Source organism: Aphanomyces astaci, assembly GCF_000520075.1.
Source record: "Aphanomyces astaci strain APO3 unplaced genomic scaffold supercont1.96, whole genome shotgun sequence".
NCBI lineage: Eukaryota > Oomycota > Saprolegniomycetes > Saprolegniales > Verrucalvaceae > Aphanomyces > Aphanomyces astaci.
In genome coordinates, this window is record NW_009798359.1 from 155,098 (window position 1) to 165,707 (window position 10,610).

At 48.7% G+C, this 10,610-nt stretch overlaps 4 protein-coding genes and 1 non-coding gene across 6 annotated transcripts; 4 read left to right on the plus strand and 1 right to left on the minus strand.

Moving 5' to 3' along the window:
* Positions 1–396: 396 nt before the first annotated feature.
* Positions 397–1,035, plus strand: H257_17024 (hypothetical protein; the record flags this gene model as incomplete). Its single annotated transcript, XM_009845663.1, has 3 exons — positions 397–508; positions 561–699; positions 744–1,035. The coding sequence occupies 3 exons, from the start codon at positions 397–399 to the stop codon at positions 1,033–1,035; spliced, it is 543 nt and encodes a 180-aa protein (XP_009843965.1).
* A 613-nt stretch (positions 1,036–1,648) lies between these two features.
* Positions 1,649–4,323, plus strand: H257_17025. 2 transcript variants are annotated; one of them, XM_009845664.1, is made up of 5 exons: positions 1,654–1,860; positions 1,914–2,273; positions 2,716–3,126; positions 3,498–3,654; positions 3,767–4,323. In XM_009845664.1, exons 1-5 carry the CDS (start codon positions 1,756–1,758, stop codon positions 4,294–4,296), a joined length of 1,563 nt encoding a protein of 520 aa, XP_009843966.1. In that variant the 5' UTR covers positions 1,654–1,755; the 3' UTR covers positions 4,297–4,323. The 2 variants fall into 2 exon arrangements, with proteins under 2 accessions (XP_009843967.1, XP_009843966.1); XM_009845665.1 differs by having other exon boundaries at positions 1,649–2,273.
* Positions 4,324–6,097: 1,774 nt separating this feature from the next.
* Positions 6,098–7,409, plus strand: H257_17026 (hypothetical protein). Its single transcript, XM_009845666.1, has 5 exons — positions 6,098–6,256; positions 6,306–6,472; positions 6,542–6,620; positions 6,741–7,060; positions 7,106–7,409. The coding sequence occupies exons 1-5, from the start codon at positions 6,144–6,146 to the stop codon at positions 7,336–7,338; spliced, it is 912 nt and encodes a 303-aa protein (XP_009843968.1). The 5' UTR covers positions 6,098–6,143; the 3' UTR covers positions 7,339–7,409.
* Positions 7,410–7,668: 259 nt separating this feature from the next.
* On the plus strand, positions 7,669–8,216 carry H257_17027 (hypothetical protein). The gene is made up of 3 exons (XM_009845667.1): positions 7,669–7,760; positions 7,831–7,925; positions 7,985–8,216. Exons 1-3 carry the CDS (start codon positions 7,675–7,677, stop codon positions 8,203–8,205), a joined length of 402 nt encoding a protein of 133 aa, XP_009843969.1. The 5' UTR covers positions 7,669–7,674; the 3' UTR covers positions 8,206–8,216.
* An 84-nt stretch (positions 8,217–8,300) lies between these two features.
* Positions 8,301–8,372, minus strand: H257_17028. Its single transcript has one exon. It is a non-coding gene; the product is annotated as a tRNA-Gly (tRNA).
* Between the last annotated feature and the right edge of the window lie 2,238 nt (positions 8,373–10,610).

Below are 10,610 nucleotides of genomic sequence, written 5' to 3' on the forward strand. Positions count from 1 at the left end.
GCAGCCAATCGAATTTCAGTGGTTGTTATTCTGTCATTTATGAACGAATCGCTTCATTTAACTGTAAATAGAAGCAGGATCAGAGCGCCAGCTTTTGGCAGCCAATCGAATTTCGCGATTTGGCACAGAGGTCGCCGTGAGAGGTCAAATTTCGTCAAATGTACATTATAAAAAGACACGTGTACTGTAGTATGTATTTGTAGAGAAGTCATGGATCACCAATAAAAGACCTTCGCACGAAAAAACATCCAATCAAACCACCAATCATGCATCGAAAACTCAATACTTTATCCAATATAACATGGACGACTCCAGGTTCCGCATCGTAACTGGATATCCGGTTACGATTGAGTATTTATCCGAATAATATGCACCTACAAACCCTTTCAAACTGTCATGCGCGGGAAACGTGGCAAGAATCTGACGAACACGGACCGCAATGCCATCCTCCATCGACTGCTAGCACTTTTCACGGCGCAATCAACACTACCTCGTGGCGCATATTGCGGTTGACTTTGATGTGGCCAGAAGCACTGTACGCCATGTGTGTTTCCGTGCAGACGTGAAACACGAGGACAAACGGCGCCAGTGTTCCGACGTCACCTCCCGCATCAAAGGCCACTGTGGACGGAACCTCAAGCACGCCAATATGGCTGTGAGGATGAAGGCAGTGCCAAAGTCGAAACGAACAATCTTCCGGTCCATTGCCGCGGCACTCAACATGCCTTGCGCGACTACTACAGGAGGGGCATCTTTGTCAAGTACTCAAGCTCAGTTCGGCTGAGTCTCACCGATGTGAACAAGGTTGTGCGTGTGAAGTGGGCGATGGACCACCTGCACGTGGTGGATGGTAGCCAAGTTGGCTTTGGCAACTGGATGGAGTACGTTCACGTCGACGAAAAATGGTTCTTCGGCACGTGTGTCAAGAAGACGTACTACCTTGCGCCCGGAGAGGAACCGCCTCACAGCACATGCAAGTCGAAGCACTTCATCAACAAGGTCATGTTTCTGTCGGTTATGGCTCGACCACGTTGAGACTCCCACCAACTGCCAAATCAGCGTCTACATGTAGTTTTCTTTTTAACAAGTCCTTTTATCACGGATCCATGTGTCATTGTTGAAATCCATAGCCCCAGCCAAGGCTAGCTGCAGTTACTGTAATAGAGAACCTTTCGCAATCAAACGTTATCTCTTGAATTCATTCTTGTAAGTACTTACTAGTATCCGTCATCCTGAGATGCCACGTAATAAATGAGGTGTTGACTTGTTTGTGGAATTTGTGGCTGGCCTTACTTCTAAGCATAATGGATCAAGGTATCTTTTCCATGTACTAGTATTAATACCAGTACTACGTACGTACTATGAATTAGTTACTACAGTAATTGGTCAAGTCGATAACTTTATCGACTTCGTAAATTGCAAAAGTTACCAAGTTTCTCTATCAATGCACTGCCGCCCTTCCCGCTACTGCCGCCGGTTATTGCTGAAATTGAAATGAGGACATGCTATTTGATTGGTTAATTTGCTTAGATATGCTCGTTTTGATTGGCCAATTCATTTCATTGATATAAAACTTGTGATAAAGGCGTTAAACGTACTACTACGTAGTAAAACCTCAAAACTATTTCGGGTCAATCAAGAAAAGTACTACATGATGTACTAACGTTAGTACTGAAATTCTCGGTCACCGTCTCTTGGCTCTCGGAAACGTTTGATGGCTTTATACTTGACGTTGTGCCTTCTTCATCGTCCTTCATGGCGTCGTTCCCGCTGCCGTCGACGTTCTTCCGATGTCCGCCGCTGTCTCGTACGGACGAATTCCTCCTCCAGCAGTTTGCCGAACAAGCTTCGCTGGACCTGGTACTGTACTCCTCTCCAGCTACCGCGTACTTGGCCTCTAATACCTATCTCAGGTGCACTACTCGCAGCTCGAGCACGGTCCCGTGATGTGGACGCTCCTCGAAGACGACCACGACGTCCAGGTGTTTGTCGGCCAAGACCCGACTGCACCCCCGCGAGTGATCAACTACATCTCGTCCACCCAAGTCCACGCCACCATCGACGAAGTAGCACGCTTGTTTCACACTGAAACCCCACACGAGTATGCCACGTACCGCCGCAACTTTGCCAAGGACATCATCGACGGCGCATTGCTGTACACACTGGCCCAGTCGAGCGAAGCCAACCCTCGCCACTTTTTGGGTGTGCGGTGGATGGTTGTAGGGAGTCCGGTGCCAGCTGTGATCAAGCACCGCGACTTTTGCTCCATCGAGGTCCGTTGCTCTATGAACGAACGAACGACCATCACTATTTCGTGTCTTGTGGTTGATTGCATGAATGAAGGTCCCTAGTTTGGTGTATTGTTAAAAATATCGCACATATGGAATCTCGCTGGAACTTGTGATTGGCTGAATATATCTTTAAGAGCCAATCAGATCCGTTCAAGATAAATTTTATTAGCCAATAGCGTCGATTCGTGAGTCGATTCACATTGTTACCGAATCCACAACAATAGTTGATTACAATTGTCGATGATATGCTATTGCATCAAAACTACTAGTACTAGAGGTACCTATGAATAGTAACGTTATTGTTGGTGTGGGCATTGGATTTGTTTTACTGACTTGGATATCGGGGGTTCGTCGTAGTACTATTCGTAGTACCAGCCTAGTAATACTACTACTAGTTCGCTAAATGGATGATGGTTGTGTGCAGGGGCGTTATGATTTCGACCTGAACGGCAAGCGGGGATGGTTGCGATGCTTCAAATCGATCGAGTTAGCCGCGTGCCCCGACCTGGAGCCGACGCTGGGGCTCGTGAGAGGGCGATACCACCGTGTGGGGTTCGTTTTCGTCGAATCTGACCGCCCAGGAGTGCTCCAAGTGACTCAACTGATGCAATTATACACGGGGGGACACCTCCCGTCGTGGCTGCAGCGGTTCAGCGCCAAGCGCCGCGCCCGCTCCATCGAGCACATTGAAATGTTTGTCCGGCAGAACCGGATGGCGCTTATGATTTTTTCCGACGCGATTTTGGTGGACAAGACAAGCCGACGTCGATGTTTCTTGTGTCAGCACAAGTTTGGGCCGTTTCGAATGAAATGGTCGTGTCAACAGTGTGGAGAGGTATTGATATTGGTATTGTCCTGGTATACGTACTTTGAATTTGGACAGGATTTCGCCAGATTCTGCCAAGACAATGGATTGTGCTTGCGGTTTCGAATCGATTTGACAATAGTATTGATACTAGTACTACGTACTATTTATTGTCCTTGGTACTCAATCCTGTCAAATGGACTTGTGCTTGAATCCAACTATAACTACTTCGTATAGTTCAAGATGAATACATTGGTCTCAACTGTCGAGGGATTATTCATAAATTTTAATTCGAAGTTTTTTTTAGTTATTTTTTATTAAAATTTAGTACAAATATAACTTCTTCTACATCCTTAAATAAGCAAATATACAATTTAAATCGTATTTATAGTTATATATAGGTCGTGTGCAAGTCGTGTTGCCGCATCTTGACGGAACATGTGGGTAGTAGTACTAGCGGGCGGCAGGAACCTACTAGAGTGTGCACAACGTGCTTATTCGGGTCGGGCCCAAGTTACCGGCAAGCCCTTTTTTGGCCATCGTCGTCGACACCCCAACGTACGTTGGCACAGCCGCAAAGTTATCATTCTATATCAATCCTATTGCATGGTTTCATATATATTCACATATATTCATATATATATATATATATATATATATATAATGGTAGATGCATCATCAAGCTGTGCTGATTTCGAGCCAAGTAATCCCCGCCTCGCATTGTTTGACCGAGAAGTAGACGAGTTTCGACAGGATCAAACCCCTAACAACACTCTGGGGCGACAACAGCAGCAGCATCCAACCCGTTGGCCTGTCGAACGCCCTTTTACGACTCGACAGGACCCGCAGAACATAATTACCTCCAAAAGATTGTACGATCTACAAGGCACTGGGGACAACATGGCATCGTACGCAATGTATGGACAAGGGCATCCATTGTATATCCAACCAGCCAACCACTGGGACTACTACCACAGCTATCCGAGTCCCTTGCCACGCTACAACTACGACCATGACAAGAGGTGCAGCTATGATCAGTCGATGTACGAGCGACCAGGTTCACTCGGTAGCCTCCCAATGGATGGTGGATGCCCACAGCCTCCGACGCTGGTGTCGTTGCCTGTGAAATCTGATGGCGGACGTCGAAACGACTTGATTTTGCTGCGAAAACCAGTACCAGCACCAGTAGCGAAAGCGTAAAACCACCGAAATTTAACAAGACGAGCTCACTTTTATACATGTTGTAAACAGTGAACTTTACGCTGTACTTCTATTAAATTCGGTCGTGTACATCAGACTGCCGATCGAATTGGTGACTTCGTACTGGTGATCATGTGGATCCCCTTGGTCAATTTTTTGATAACTAGTACATCTATTTTTCATTTGTAGCCACCAGCCGAACCTCTATATAGATAGATAGATTTCCCAGCTACGTTCAACGAGATTTGTGGCCACCATGCAGCTCCAACGGAGGTGATGTTATTGGCCGACAAGTCGAGGATATTAAGCGCAGTTGATGTCGTGGCTGCTGTAAGGTTGCAGCTAGCAATTTCTTGCAGCCTTTGGGGCCAAACGTGTCCCCTGAATACGCTAGAGTCCGCAGACGTACTAGTATCATGGATGGCAAGTGGGCAGCCACAACGGTGAGCGAGTCCCCTCGACTCCTGTCGAATGGTCAGATAATGCACCGAAGGTGTGGCCGACACGCCGGCACACAGCACGTACAGCACGCTGCATCAGATAGCGGTTTGTGTGGGTTAGCGTAAGCCGCCGCAATTGGGTGGTTGATAGCACCTCAGCTACCGCATACATGCCGTCGACTGCAATCGACGGGTTGCGGGTCACTGTAACCGACTGGACGGTGGTGGATGTAGCCAGTAGAAATCGCGAGGAGGGCACAGCTCGTCAAAACACAGTCGACAACTCTTACTCGTGATACAGACAGCCACTGCAATGCGTCGTCAAGCACTGAAGGTGTGATGATAAACTTGGTGCTTGGGGTAGCAGGGTTTGTGGCCGAAACGATGTTGGAGGGACGTGGGCGGCTCGGTGCTGTCGAAAGAGACTTCCAGTGCATCCTAGCAAGGAATTTGAGCTATCAAGTCGTCCCAAGCCTTGGCGTTTCGTACAGTGGCCGCCGGAACGTCGAACCTCGCGATTTGATGGGACAATGGTCCCCAGAAGAGTGAAGGACATTCCATCCATTGTTGGCACGGTATCGTACGGCCGACGATGGGGATGCCTTGACAACCCTGACGTGCACTTCGTTGGCCATCGCTACGACGATTTGCTCCAAGATTGATGATGGATATGCCACGGTGTCACATGTAGTCATGGTCACGTCCGCAATACTGTACTCGTTGACGCATAATGTGTCAGCAGGATATGTAGACTTTTCAACAATGTCTTGGTCAAATGGCAGGCGGGGGGATGCCGCCTCAGTCGAGGCCACAGCTCGGGTGCCGCCATATCGTCGATTCAGCCAAGAGGCAGAAGTGACCGAGGAGCCCAAGCAGGTCGGGACATCTATGGAAGGCCTCGAGGTAACGTAAGTTGAAAAAGTCGTGAGGGTCGGCAACGAACAATGAAATGTGCTGGAGCACATCACATCAGCCGGTAATAGAATCGCGTCGCGGCCCATATACTCTTTGTTTTTTTCATGATGCTGTTGAATTGAACACTGACTCATACGCCAGCCAGCCACAGAACCCTTTCAAATGCTAAAGTATCTGTCGTTCGAACTGGAGAGTTAGTACTACCTAGTACTGGTCACCGTGTTAAACCTGTACAGTGTAGTTGCAGCTTCTACGATTCAAAGGATTGAGTAACTTCGTCGATGGCCCGAAGAGTATAATCTTAACGTTACGTTGAATGCATCGAGCTTCTCGATTTACGTTAACTGAAATTCAATGGTCAATCAATGAATGTTACCAAAGTGCAATGTTGATATGTAACGAAACGGTTACTATCGAATATTATCCGGCTGTCCGGAATTTGACGATTTTACTGAAAGGTCGCGACCATTCGACAGCACTCGACCGACAATAATGGGCGGCGAGGACGCAGCCAAGCGGCATCGGAAATGGATACAGCTGATGGGAGAAGCGGTCAAAGCTGACGGATGGGGCCAAGTTCTTGAAGCGGTGGAGGCGTATGAAAAGTATGTCACTAAACGGAGGGATCGTTGGATTGATCATAATACCCTGTAGGGCGGCGGAAGTGATTCTGGCCGACCTCCCGACCATGGGGCTCACCGACGACCAACAAGACATAGCAGAAAAGGTTGTCGTGACAATGAACTTGCGGGCCACGGGCTTGAGCTCCGTGGATGGCAGCCCGCGCCCGAACAAAGATGACATGGATGTGCTGCTCCAAGGTATGTACATATGTTAAACTTTCATATTTTTGTTGCATTGACCCTGTAATTATATATGTTGATGTATAGTATTGAACAGCGTTACGCGAAAGGTTCCGCGAGTATTTCCGCTAGACTTGGCCGAGTTGGCGCCAATTCCAGCGCCCGTGTATGTATACACCACAACTATCATATTCGTGTGTCAAGTTTTTTTCTTGCACCATCGACACACACAAGTGTTTCTTTTTCAATCAGAATCAACCCTAACATGACACTTCGATGCATGTAGCGCTCGTGATTCGCTGCCATTGCGGGAGGAGCCGCAGCACGCCGCCAAAGCGTCCAAGCGCCGCCACAGCAGCAAGGGCGACGTAACGGACAAAGCAGACGACGACACGCCCCATGTGGTGACGATATTGATTCAAAAGATCGGGCTCAAAGACGTCGAGCGGTATGTCGACCCGCAGATCGTCGTGTCGGTCGTGGACAAGGACTTGGTGGTCGTCGAGGAGAAGCAGGACACGTCGATAGCTGTGGGGCGGGTGGCGCCGTACATAATGTTTGACTCGGCCATCGAGTTGCGCACGCACTTGCACGTGTTGCGCCAAAGTATGTATAGGTGTTGTCTTGGCAGACTAAAACACTGTTATGTAGACGATAGCACCATCTACTTTGAGTTTGTCCATTACAAGAAGGCCAAACGCAAGAAAAGCGTGCGGTGCTGGGCGATGCTCGAAATGGACGAAATCAAAGCTGGGGGCGGCCCACTGGCGCTGGAGTTGTACACCAAGCCGTGCGACGTGGCCAAGAAGCGCGTGCATTTGTTCACGGTGAAACCGCTCTATTTGCACGTGGACATTCGACTGGAACCCGTGCCTCAAGCCTAAACAATAATACGAATGGCGAGTTTGAGCCAGCCAGGTTAAAGATGTCGAATACTACCACACACCACAATGGAGTAGAATGTGCTCGTCGATAGATGATAGTGAAGGTGTGTACAGAAACTTCCAACAACCGGTGATACTTATATCAAGCGTGTGCATCCTGAACATCGTCGATGTGTCAACTATAATACTCGTAGTATAGTATAGTGACTTGATTGGTGGACTAACAGTGTGTCCATATGTTGTCCAATGCTCGTTTGATGTCTTGCCCAATCACGGAATAGACCGTTGACGAGTTTTGCTTGAGATCATTCCACTTCAGTGTTCGATTTAGCCGTCATGGACCGCAATAGTAGCAACCCTGTGACCCCTCCTCCGACGATGCCTTCGGATGTATCTGTATCGTCGACCGACACTAGTTTGAGGTAAACGCGGCTACACCCCCAGCGTTGAGGACATACCCCCTATCATGGTCTAATACGAAAGTGTTCCCAGCGAGTCGACGGACGCCAAGGCGCCCCATCCGTCTCAAGAATCGCACGAACAAGTCGAGAAGAAATACCACGCGTTGCTCTCAACCATGGAGCAAAGTACGTCTCAAAGGGTAGTTAGTATATTTCCATATGTCTGACGTATGATGGGGGTGTAGAGCGAACACACCACGGACGGGGGCTCGTGGATGCCTCGCCGAACGATTACGCCCCGAAGCATTTTCACGACTTCCCACCCCGCAACGTACAAAAGCATGAGAAGTTGGAAAAACATGTGCGGACGGGCCTACCCACGCCCGACGTGGTGCAGGACCGTCATATCGTGCAGCCCTTGCAAGACAAGCCGAATCCGTGCAGTGCCAAGCTTACTCGCATGTAACTACTAAACCCATTGAGTTGTGGAATTGGCTCGGTGGAGTATTGGTATTCATATCTTTGTACAAGCATATTTCGAAGCCCTGCAAGAAAAACATTTGCGCCGTCGGGGAATTGAACCCCGACCTTCTCCTTGGAAGGGAGAAATCCTAACCATTAGACTAACGGCGCTTTTGTGTAACAACACGGCAAGATTAGGACTAGCTTGTTAATACTTGTTAATCTATACCCTTTGACAATAGACTAACGGCGCTTTTGTGTAACAACACAATTTCAATTGTATAGGGCCAGGATTGACAACCAAAAATGTTTTTTACTTTTAACAGTAAGTACCCTTTATCATGACCCCGAATTCTTGCCACATCAAAAGCAATTGAATCCAACTACCTTGAGTATACACGGAACAGCGTATTGGCTCCACTACAGACCGCCAACGGGTGCCATACAAGTTGCAAGAGGGCCAACTTCTCTGAGCTTTTGAACCCGTTCCCCACCGTAGTATTCGACAAACGGCAGGGGGTTCAAATCACAGGAGCGCTCCAATAGTGCTACCAACGGACTTGTTCTGCAAGCTCCTCCGTGAATTGAGGATGCCCTCACAATGTTCAACTATTTTTGGGGGTCTTACGGATGTACCTTGACCTTGGCGTGTGGCACAATTACGTTGCACGGAGTGTCTTGTCAAAGGGAAGCCCTTTGGCCCCTCCTGTCGCGCACGCCCAGTGAACTACGTTCCTACTGCGGAGACTTGGAAGTCATGCTTCATGTCGTCAAGGGTGTGGTCGTGTTTCGTAGTTGGGACGACTGGCGTTGCCTACGACTGCACCTCCCACTCAGTGCTGAGTGGGTTTGTGGCTGCAGACTATTACACCAACCTGTGTACAACACGCAACTAAGTTGACGTGCTCGTTCCCCCACTATCGTCGACGTAAGGACCTTCTTGGTGATGTTGCATGTGACAGAACTCGAAATTGACCTGTCGATGAGTCACACTTGGCTATGTTTGCTTTTGCGGCCACGTCCAAGGTACTTGTCAAGTGGACTACCGTAGCCCCTTTATGACCGATTGGATATGTTTACGTCGCATCCCGTCCGTTCCTTTTGGGGCTCTTGGTGGGCTCCACTGGACCCTCAAAGTGGTATCGTTCGAATCCATATTGTACTAAATGTTGCTGTATTGCCCGACGCTGAAACACCTTACGTATACGATTATAGCAGTAGCGGACGCATTCACTTCAATCTACGGTCCGCTTTGGTCGTTGGCAACGCATCGTTTCACAGATTGCACCTTTCCCCCCCAAAGCCCCTGTGCTATTGGGCAATGGTATGCATGGATCAACGTCGCTAAGAGAACTTTCGATATCCCGCTGTCAATTCACGTGCAATGGGTGGCTGAGTGTGATCTTCGTGCCGCTCCGACAGCTTCCAACCTCGAATCCTCCGCCTAGAGCACTGCAACATTCGGGGATTTCGACTTGGAGTTGGTTTCGCAGCCTTGCCTCGACTGCACACATTGAACGTACTGGAGAATCCAAAGGTGACAGACGTCAGCGCTGGCTATGTGGCAACCGCCCTGCAAGCAATTTTACCATTCACATGTTGCCCCTTCCATTCGGCGATTATGATGCCACTGTTCGAAGGGTCACTGAAGGAATCGGAGAGCTAGGATATCACCGTATGCTTCACCATTGCCTCTCTCAGACTAGACCAACCGCACCTGTGACTTTTTGAACCCTTCGACAATGATCCTAACGTGCAAGCGAGCCACCATATTCTGGTAGTTTGGCTCGAGATGTGGGAGTGGCCCTCACGCCATATACCGAAGGATTTGCACTAGGTCCCAATAATGCGACACTATAAAGTTATCCCTCGATACCTCATCCATCGAACAACTCAAGCCGAGGCGACTGCCAACCTGGCTAATCGTTTCGCCAGGTAAGGCATCTATAGCAAAGCTTCTTGCCCAGGTTTATGGGCAGCATATCTGTAGCAAAGCGTCAATTGTTGCGGTTATACGCGACGACTGGCCAAAGGTTGCGATAAATGACATTTGAAAGATACGCTTGATGATTGCACTGTATACGCACGACTATAGGCGAGGTGAACATACAGTGTCGACGAAATATAACGGTTGTTCGAGATATGATATATTGGTCTATCGTATATGTATGAAGCCTTGTCATCAAGCTTGCGATACGGAATCATCGAATGTGCTCATTTTCAATTTTACAAAGCCAAGTCAACAACATGGGGGGCGTTTCGAGCACGTGGTACATTTACTCGCCCGTGGGAACGTGCACCCAACCCTCCTTAAGCTCCCGCGTCTGCGACGGTGTGTGGGACGGCAAAGCCAACACGTGCACGATCTGGGACCCAACCTTCACCAAGGACAAGTGTCAGATCAAGTCG

Bases quoted from the DNA above. Each gene is read 5' to 3' on its own strand.
- H257_17026 (XM_009845666.1), top strand. From the start codon at position 6,144: ATGGGCGGCGAGGACGCAGCCAAGCGGCATCGGAAATGGATACAGCTG. The intron at 6,257-6,305 runs GTATGTCACTAA...AATACCCTGTAG, and splicing joins GCGGTGGAGGCGTATGAAAA to GGCGGCGGAAGTGATTCTGG. The intron at 6,473-6,541 runs GTATGTACATAT...GTTGATGTATAG, and splicing joins CATGGATGTGCTGCTCCAAG to TATTGAACAGCGTTACGCGA.
- H257_17027 (XM_009845667.1), top strand. From the start codon at position 7,675: ATGGACCGCAATAGTAGCAACCCTGTGACCCCTCCTCCGACGATGCCT. The intron at 7,761-7,830 runs GTAAACGCGGCT...AAGTGTTCCCAG, and splicing joins TCGACCGACACTAGTTTGAG to CGAGTCGACGGACGCCAAGG. The intron at 7,926-7,984 runs GTACGTCTCAAA...ATGGGGGTGTAG, and splicing joins GCTCTCAACCATGGAGCAAA to AGCGAACACACCACGGACGG.
- H257_17025 (XM_009845664.1), top strand. From the start codon at position 1,756: ATGGCGTCGTTCCCGCTGCCGTCGACGTTCTTCCGATGTCCGCCGCTG. The intron at 2,274-2,715 runs GTCCGTTGCTCT...GGTTGTGTGCAG, and splicing joins GCGACTTTTGCTCCATCGAG to GGGCGTTATGATTTCGACCT. The intron at 3,127-3,497 runs GTATTGATATTG...AGTTATATATAG, and splicing joins CGTGTCAACAGTGTGGAGAG to GTCGTGTGCAAGTCGTGTTG.